Source organism: Anopheles coustani, chromosome 3, assembly GCF_943734705.1.
Source record: "Anopheles coustani chromosome 3, idAnoCousDA_361_x.2, whole genome shotgun sequence".
NCBI lineage: Eukaryota > Metazoa > Arthropoda > Insecta > Diptera > Culicidae > Anopheles > Anopheles coustani.
In genome coordinates this window covers 29,267,673-29,277,563 of record NC_071288.1, presented here as the reverse complement: position 1 = coordinate 29,277,563, position 9,891 = coordinate 29,267,673, and the positions used below count along the sequence as shown (strand labels likewise).

The window sequence follows — 9,891 nt, the reverse complement described above, 5'->3', positions numbered from 1 at the left end:
ACCAGCCTCCCACCGGCCCACCGGTCCCTTTTGCGGCGACTGATTGATGGGCGATGAATCCAGTGGCAGGATGCAGGATAATCGTTCGGAAGGAAAACAGCTCCAACGAGGATGAGAACGATGTTTCGACCGGATACCGGGAGTATAGAGTTTTTCCCTTTGTCTCCCCCAACCGCACCAGTTTGCTGCCTGTTCGACGCGGTGGAAGTGTGTAAGCTGTGAAAATCACCAGCCGAACCAATCGCTTTAAGGCGGCCTCTACGTATCGCCGGTTAAGCATAAGCCACGAGACAGCTCTCGCCTAGGAACGTTGGTCGACGTTAAGCTGCGTTTTCTTATCTCTTTGTGGTGGACTTGTTCTGCAAAACAGAAAAAAGAGGAAAAAGCGTGAACTACATGGTGGGCAACAATTTTCACAGCAACGCTAAGTGCATCAGCATTCAATGCAATTAATTCATTCTGACGTTTTGTAAGGACGTGCGTACTGTTCGCGTACTCAGGATGGTTGTTAGTCCGAGGCGGAATTGCATTAGGCGGCGATACACCACGGCACAATTATACAGGGAGCGGGTTGGAGGGGTTGTAATTATTTTTTACAACCACTTTACAGTTCCTCGAGCGCGATTTCTATGCAAATGGTGTACGATGAGGATTACATTAAACGGAACAGATTGTGAAACGGAAAGCCGACCATAACAGCCGACACATTTGCTCAGGGAAAAAATGCATACTTTCCTACGCGTTGAGGGCACGGCTTTATGTTTCAGTGTAATGGTAAGCCAGGAATTATGATTGTTTAATTTATTTATTTCATAAAACCCGAAAACAAACACAGAAGCCAACTTGAAAAGGGTCGCTGTATGTTTTCATTAGGGACTCAACTCAACTTTATTATTGGTAACTTTTATTGACTTTACTTGACAATGAGCCTTGACTGTTAAGTAGTTGATAATGACTGTTAAGTAGAAACTTTTTTTTACACACCCTTTTTATAACCTAGTTTAACAGTACCGGGGTAACAGTAAAAGGGTACACCCTATTTTATAACCTATTTTAATAGTAGAACTAGGAGCTAATAATTCTTTTTGACTTATTCAAAAAGGATCAAATTATCCTCATTCAATCCGTCACCTACTCCGAAGCATTCGCAGCTCAAGTATGTAGTTATACGTTCTATTTTACCTGAAGGTGTGTCTATTATTTTGGATGATAATTATCCGATAGGATCCAAAAAAATATTTGTATAAAAAAGGCTTGGTCCGTGTTTAATTTTTTGCAACTTACATATTTTAAATTGCTAGCTAATACACCATAATCTATTATTAACAAGACATCCTCATACTGAGTTGGTTTTTGGTTAACCCAAAATCACGTCGACAGCATAAACCAGTGCAACGATGAAGACGAATCTGCTGTTACGTGCCCTTTGCTTCCCATCTATTTTCATCCACGTAAATTGGCGCTGTTAACATTGCACCGGCTAGCTAACGCACGTTTTGGCGCAAATGGCGGCGTTTCTTTCTTCGTCAGCCGCAAAACGCAAACCGTGAGCCGATCGCTAACATTGAACGGCGATAATGTTTTTGCTTCCCGAATCCATCGCAGTAGGATTCGATTCGTTCGGGGGTAAAATAAACAAACCATCCCTCAATCGGGTAGCAAACTCAACGCCCCCCACGGGGTTGGAGGTTGAAAAATCGAGCGCCACAGCCGGGACTTCGACTTGCTCAAACAGCATCGCAGCGTTCGGTTATCGGTTGTGTTTGCGTTACGTGAATTCTGCGAGCGGGAAGCGGTGGAAAAATCACTCTCCAGCCACCCCCAGGCCGGGTTGCGCGTGATACTTTTTCCCGACTCTGGGATTCTCTCCGCAACCTTGAAGAGGGCGTGTTGGCCAGCACTTTGCGGCGGGTTTCTTTGTCCACCGCTAAAGACGCGGGTGGCCCGCCTCGGAAGGAATGGTCGGGATAAATGTCAAACGCGCTTTTCTTTTGCGTTTGTTGTCTTATGTTTGCTTCGCTGTCTGCTTCGGCGCCGGAGAGCGGAGCCCGCAAGTGGATCCAAGAATCCAGCCAAGGACGCCCCGGCAAGGATTCGCGAGAGGACTTTCGTTGACGTTTAACGCTTCTCACCGTCGGTCGGTGGCCGTGCTGGTTGGCGCCGGAAGTCGGCAAAAACACAAAGCAAAAAGGCGAAACGCGAATCGTGCAACGAACGACGCTGATCCTAACGACGTGCTGCTAGCGCTGTGCTACATAACCAAACATCCGACACGAGCTCGCCCCCTGGCACCCGAAAGACAATAAAACGATGTTTTGACTTTTCACTATCCTTTTTGCCACTCGATTTACCTCTTTTCCGTACAGCTCTTCTGGCGAGGGGTGGAAAATGCAGCCAACGTTCACACGACAACGAACACAAGGGAGAGACCAAACGGGCTCGACGGTATAAACAAAATCTGCACCCTTCCGCGTTTGCGAGCCCTTTCTGTTTTCGATTGTCACCGTCTCCTTTCGGAGAAACAAATCTCACGGCCTACTCGACACGGTTCGCCCGGACTGGCGGAAAACACATTGCGTAAAGCAAAGGACAACCGAATTGAATACAGCGGAATTCACTGTTGCGAGCTGCGACCGTCCCCGAGGTCCTTTTCATTGCCGAACGTCCCTGTAACGCCCTAGTTGGGTGGATATTTGGGAGGTGCACACCACTTTTTCCTAACCTCTTACTCGCTCGCACTGCTAAGTCACAGCTTTGCACACACTTTTTGTTGGCACCGGCTGAATGCAAACCGTACGCATTACAATGTGAACAAAAGTGAAAATAAAAACACTATTACAAGCCAGTACCGACCACTCCCGCAAGGCGCGGAAAATCGGAAAACCTCTCCGCGGGGTTTCCTCGCGTAACGGGGACGACCGGAACCGTGCGCAAGACCGGCGTCGGTCGCTGCTGGCAGAGAACTGAACGCCCGAGCGTGGCCACCGATTGGCAAACTGCTCGGCGGATGGCAAAAGTCTCTCGCGGCGTACTCTAAATGTCTTCCGCGCATTCGTCGCCTTCGGGGGGTGAGTTTGGATACAAAAGGGCCACACTCCGAGACCGCATCTGATGGTGCTGGTGCCGTGAATAAACACGCTCACCAGGGAGTGTAGGTAAATCGCATGTTCGCGAAGCGGTGTGCATGGCACACAAATCTCAGCCGAGCGATGGAGCCGCCTGATAGTGTACGCCACGGCACGCTTGCACAGTGCTGCTCGCACGATTAGCAGTGAAAGGAACCTCGATGGCATTTGAGGTTTTGTTTTAAATATTAGTTGTTAGTTATGATTGTAATTATTTCGTATTTCATATATTCATAGTTAATACAAAAGCTGTAAATAAATAAAAGTTGTAAGTAATGTAACGAGTAAAGCTAAACTTATAACTATGTATGCTTTCGCCACACTCAATAATTTTATTTCATGAATGATTTATTCTCACCAATCTCATTTTTACCGTTTTCATGTTGAACAAATATTGTATTTTAAAAACAGCAACTGCATTTATTCCTACCTCACTGTAGCAAGCCCTCGTTAAGCCGGAAAATTGCGGACCGAAACAGTTTACGCTCGCTTTTCCGTCAGCGTCGATGTATTGGTAGCAGCCAAACTGTTTGCATGCGATTTTCCATGCGCACATTTTCGCGTTCCGTATCGTATTTTGTTTTTTTTTTTATATCACGTGACAGTATTGGTATTGGACACTTGTCCTATCCGTTTTCCATCTCCTCACAATTGTTTTCCACCCGATCACTGTTATCCTTCACAGATACCACTAAGAAGTGGGTACACAAACAAACAACAATGTGTGTGGTTGTGTCGATGCTGGGTGGGGAAAGCGTTACGGTAATGTTACGTACCGCTACATTCAACGGCTTGTATTACGTGTGTACCAATCCGCACCAGCACCGGAAAGAGTTTACATTTTGTGCAATCTTTCATTTGCCATTTTTGACCAACCGACCAGCCGACCGATAGTAGAACGTTGGTGCGCAACGAATGATAAGGCAGGCCAACCGGTTCGGCATTTATGTTTGTTTCTCGGTGGTGTTTGTGGAAGGATTAGGGCAAGATTTCCAACCCGAAGCACGGTGCTCTGCATTCTGATTGCAATGCGCTGCTTAATGGTGGCAAATTTATGTTTTTTTTGTTTAAAATTCAAGTCAGGTCCATGACGGCAGCGATAAGCACAAGTATTGGTGGAAAAAATGTTTGTCTCATTGCTTGCTCACCATGTGAAGCCAAAAGACTGTTCTATTCGTAGCGTACAGTTTTCCACAAGGAAACGCGAAAGAAAAATAAACATGAAAACGATACACTTTCATTCGCCCTCAGTCGCCCCCAAATTCCACCTTCAGCATCCCATCGAAGTGGAGCCGACAGTGACCTACATATCAACGATGCATTACTACTGTATGCTTGTGGGAGAAGGGACGGAACGGGGGGAAGGCGAGACAGAAGCTGCGTGTTCCTTTTTTTAATCTCGATGAGGCAAACGCTGTGATGCAAAGAGTTGTCTAATGCCACGAGATTGAAATGCAAACGTTAAAAAAATGATAGAATATAAAAAATACTTTTCCAATCTATTTCAAATACAGGTATTTTACATCGTTCAATTACAATAAGTTTAAATAAAATACTTTCTTTCGATACTTGAAGCTTAGAATCATTGTTGCAAATATAAAACATTCCACTTAATTGTTTATTATTCATGTATCAGTGATGCGTTTATGGGGAAGCTATGCTTTAGAGATATGAAAATAATTGATAAAATAAAAATACATTTTACTGCTAAGCTGCCATCATGATTTTGATTCAACCACCACAAAAATGTGAACACACACTCTGCTTTCTCTATGAGAAAAATTAGTATTATAAATTTTAAAATAAAAAATTACTCCAATACTGTTCAAAACTGAAATCCACATAAAAATAATTTGGAACTGGGTAGAATTGAAAGGATTACACTTATCCCTTTACCTGACCAGAAGTATCTAATCCATTATGTGATACAACAGCTGCCGTTTCTTCAGTTGATGTTGCTTGCTCTAGGCTAATACAAGTTTTTTCATCATGGCATGGAGAAGAACCTCCCGACTGATTCTTCTGTTGATTCTCAGATGCTCTTTTCGGTTCCTTATGGCATTCGGATGGTTCGTTTCCCGATTGCGGTTCGATTTCTTGAGTCGTTTGCTCGATGGCATGGGACTTGATTTGTTCATCTGCAAATTGCAACGGCATTTGATCAGCTTTCTCCTGTTCTTTTTCAATATCTTGATCGTTATGGCTTCCAATTAAATCATTGCTGGGTTGTGAAGACTTTTCTTCATTCGTTAATTGCTGGCCAATTTCAGTATTTTGCTCGCTGTGACTTTCAGTCGGCTCATATACCGGCGGAACTTCACCATCTGGAACCTTTTGCTGCTGGTCTTTTTCAATGTTTTCCTCACTGTGGCATTCCGCTTCTTCAATTCCGGTTTGTACATTGCTTTCTTGAACCCCTTCCTTTTGCCCAATGTCTTGTTCATTATGACATTCGGTTGATTCATTTTCCAGTTGTAATGTGCTTTGTTGGCCTTCCTTTTGGTGTTCGATTTCTTTATCCTGAATTTCATTATTACCTTGGGGCGATGCCTCCTCAATATTGGATTCACTTGCTTGAGGTGCTTCCCGCTGCCTAGTTTCCACCACTTTGTTCTGTTGTTCGCTGTTGGACGGAGCGGTAGTAGTAGTCAACATTTTTGTTCTTTGTCTAGTTACTCGTCCTGGGAAGAAAATATTGCATGTTAATAATAAATGTGATGTGGAAACAAAAAAAAAGTTATTTGATAATCCTACCTTCGCCAGCGTTTATGATGACACTAACGTCCAAGACTTTCGCTTCATTCTCGAGCTGAATTTGCTTGCGTAGTTCGCGGCACTTCTCAACCGTCGGCTCTCCCTGCAAGCCATTGTCCTGCAGAAACCGTAGTATTGCCTCGGCACGCTCATGAGTGGTGTGGCACCCTTCCCACAGCTTTTGATACCGCATATGCCGAAATCCAGCCGTTTTAAGGAACATTTTCATCGATTGCAATGAGTGGTGAGCGCCTGTCTCGTACCGTCCAGTGTAGGACGACGAAGGTCTATGAAAGGGAGTGTAATGAATTGAAAAATGGCTTTCTTCGAGTAATGTAGTGTTTGACGATCTGCAACATACCGATTTCTCGAAGAAGAGTAGTAATCAGATGTTTTTCGATGTTTCGATACCACCGCGGGTTCTTCGTCTGAAGAGCTGCTGCTTGTGTCGTGTAGGATATGTAGAGGTACTGTAGAAAGAAATAAATCGGTTACAAATCGGAATAATATGTACTACTGCACAATATTGCTACCATCCATGTTTTCAAAATAAATCTCATTCGGGATGTCCTGTGAGCGATCGTAGAAGCGATCACGTGTTGTCTGCTTTCTTTTCAGCACCATGGTTTGTAGCTGCTGTTGCTGATGGGCAGGAAGTTTGAGGCCTGCAATTTCTTCTACTTTTTTCGCCGCGCGACTATTCACTCGCGCGCTGGCATCATTCCGGGATCGTCTGCGTTTCGATTTCGTATCGCGAATGTCACGCAAGTTGTCATCGCTTACGATTTCTTCGCATGACAAACCCGACCCAGAGTCGTTCGATCTGTTAGGGAAGATAGTGTATTGTTGTAAAGCTAGAAAAATACTTGAAATTTAATTAAATCTCACCCATTATTGCTACTGGAAACTTGCTCGGACTTGTCGATGGACTCCTCAGAATATTGATCATCAATTTTCAGCAATTCCTTCTTAACATCCACGATTCTAATTGTATGTATTTTACGCCTTTTCTTGCGATGTCGAGATTGTTGGGGTATAGGAAGGTTAGATGATTCATCGAATTCGTACTTTGTACTGATTACATCTTTCCTTTCCTTTTTAACGATAGAAACATCCTCTTCAGAGCGAGATTCACTTGACCTCTTTTTGCTAGGTTTACATCTACGTACGGAGTTAGCGCACATTCTCTGCCTCAATTCAATCTCATCATCCGTCGAAAGCCCAATCATTTCACCACAGTCAGGCTCAAAAGCTTCCTCCTCTTCGGATTCAGAAAACTCCTGTCCAGTAGGATATTCGTCCATGTCACTGTGCGCCGTCGATTTATTCAAATTATCTGATTTCGTCGCAATGGTTGTATCTTCCGAACCAACATCCTCCCGTGGAGGAGCAATTTCGTCAATAATTTTTGTGGATTTAAGAATGGGCACTTCTAGAGGAACAATTGGATCTATTTTTGCCGCTTCTATTCCATCCAGAGCGTCATACTCCCGACACTCTTCTGTTTCATCGAGAAGCAGTCGGTCCGGTACAAGGGCTAGAATTTCCTGTGGCTCATCCTCCCGACCAATGTCATCGATACATCCACCAACGATCGGCTTAACATCTTCCACCGGATCAGTTTGCTCGAACAAAGAAGCCTGCACAATTACGGCAGTTTTTAGCAAGCATGAAACGTCGCTGGACTCATTTTGTGTCGAGTGTGAAACGGGAGAATGTTCATTTTCGCATTCATTTTCATTATTATCGTTTTGCGGAACCGGTTCTGCAACAGGCGATGCTGTTTTGGTGGGAACAAGTTCTTTTCCATCATCCGGATCAGGAGTTTTTCCATTGCAATCATCCGCTGGTGATTCTGGAGCTAGAATACTTTGCTTAGGAAGAGATTCTTCTTCAACTGTAGCTGAAATCAATGTTTTTTCTTCACACCCTGTCGGTAAAGATGATGGTGTTTCATGATTAGATGCTCCGTTTTCCATAGATGTTGAAGTATCATAAGATTTTGCTCCTAAATCTTGTTTTTCTGCGAATGACTCTCTAGATTCCAATCTAGCTGGCGTAAGTTGTTCTACAACTGTGATTGGCTTTGAGACCGAGGGGACGGTCGCCAATTCAACAAAAGTTTCTGGACTTTTACTTATGCTGTTATCATTGATTATTTTCGAAGGATCAACTATATGTTTTGCAGGTTGTAGCTCAGTGAATATGGGAACCAGTGGTAAATCCATTTCTGACTCAATTGTTGTGCTATTGCTCAAGGAGTAGTCATCGGATTCTACAACTGGTAATGGAAATGGCACAACGGTCATTGGATGCACCGATGCATTATGCATTTGTTCTAGCGACAATGGCACTCTGTCACCATCGTGTGGCACTTGCGGAACATGTGACGCATATGGCTGTGGAAAAGAACCTTCTACAATTGGCGTTGTAAGGGGTTGCAAAGTGTACAATTCTGAGCTGGCAGGCATACCAAGAACACTGGTATAAGTTCTATCGCTTGAATCTCCTGTTGCGGCATTGGCCGTACCAGGAACAAATTCACCGGGATAACCATATGTAGTCGTAGACGATGGTGGTACTATCGGGTTGGTGTAATATGGATGCACTGGTTGGTCTCCATTGACACTGGGACTAATAATGTTCTTTTGTGCATGCGAAATTGTTTCTTGTGGCGGCAAAAGCGAATTGGAGGTATTCTGCACCTGCGGATAGTCTTCCATCTTTCCTTAAACTGTAATATTCGCAGCTGAAAAAGTATGTAAACAAACGATTAACAATTGCCCCAATTCATCCCAGTTCAACTTACATCAATGAAAGTTGGTTTGATTTGCAACTATTTTAAGCACGCAACATAAATTGAACCGTAAATCCACGCTTTTATTACATTTTACTTCGTTTTTAAAAGAATTTTGTCTTTCAGCAATGACTGCGGAGATCTTGTGTGTTTGTAAACAATTATGATTTTTGCCTAGAGTTGGCAAACCTCATCTGGAACGGACTTATGGATTCCCGTGGCATTCCGGAGTAAGTCTATTGATTTAGTTCGTTAAATTTATTTAGAAAATGGCATTAAGCTAATAAGTGTTTTTACTCGTGATAGGTAACTCTATACTTTGAATTCATGCTGTATTGTAATCGATAAAGGTTGAGGGGTAAAAGATTCGAAACAAGGATTGATTTGGTATCGGATTGAGGAGTTCGAGAGCAGCTCTTTTCAATGATTCCACCGGTTTGACATTTGGTAAAGGAAATGCGTTTATACTTCTGGAGGTTCAAAAACATACAAAAAGCTTGAAAAATGAAAAAGATCGTTTATAACTTTTTGTGTGTTTTTTTTTGCAATGATTTTTTTTGTTTATCTACCCTAAATACTTTTACTCATTGAAAAAAACAATCAAAAAAAGTGAAGATAGCCCGTCTCTTTTTCAACAGTAGAACGGTTTCAAAAAGGTTTAAAACAAGAATGAAACGTGATGGCTTTTCAAAAGTAGCTCTCTTGAGACACATGACCACATTTTTCAAAATTCTCTCTCATCTCCAACTTTGTTGGTCTTGTTATTACACATATATTAGAGTGTTGGTAAGGTGATGCAAATGTAGGTGTATGAAATGCATGTGTGTTGGTAGCCAACACATAGAAAGGAGCATGGTGATTCGCCGAAGCGAACCGGTTATTACCGATATCAGAAACGCGATTTTATTTAGTGGTGGGAATGATGAGTTATTATAACTCATTTGCAAGATTGAAATATTGAAAGTTCGCGAAAATTTTTTGGAACGAAATACGAATTATGGAAACATAATGTTTTGAGTCCTTATCAAGCATTTGCAACCCGAAAGAGTGGACGATTTATTCAAAGAGTTATTTGTCACCACAAATTGATTAGAATGCCAACGAGGACGTCCAAATTACAAAAAAGAAACAAAATCTGTAGGTAATTGTTTAAAATTTGCAATCTACTAGTCAACATAAGATCAATCACTCGTCGTACTCAGTAAGCCCACCACT

General features: G+C 42.8%; 1 protein-coding gene across 1 annotated transcript; it reads right to left on the bottom strand.

The window, feature by feature from the left end:
• Window positions 1-4,727: 4,727 nt before the first annotated feature.
• LOC131259024 (uncharacterized) lies at window positions 4,728-8,823 on the bottom strand. Its single transcript, XM_058260437.1, has 7 exons — window positions 8,689-8,823; window positions 8,353-8,628; window positions 6,768-8,295; window positions 6,413-6,702; window positions 6,241-6,349; window positions 5,880-6,166; window positions 4,728-5,806 (listed from the first exon to the last, which is right to left on the bottom strand). Exons 2-7 carry the CDS (start codon window positions 8,600-8,602, stop codon window positions 5,010-5,012), a joined length of 3,261 nt encoding a protein of 1,086 aa, XP_058116420.1. The 5' UTR covers window positions 8,603-8,628; window positions 8,689-8,823; the 3' UTR covers window positions 4,728-5,009.
• Between the last annotated feature and the right edge of the window lie 1,068 nt (window positions 8,824-9,891).

Coding starts and splice junctions, on each gene's coding strand:
- LOC131259024 (XM_058260437.1), bottom strand. CDS start 8,602: ATGGAAGACTATCCGCAGGTGCAGAATACCTCCAATTCGCTTTTGCCG. Junction 6,350..6,412: donor TTATTTTGAAAACATGGATG/GTAGCAATATTG, acceptor TTCTTTCTACAG/TACCTCTACATATCCTACAC. Junction 5,807..5,879: donor CATCATAAACGCTGGCGAAG/GTAGGATTATCA, acceptor TTTTCTTCCCAG/GACGAGTAACTAGACAAAGA.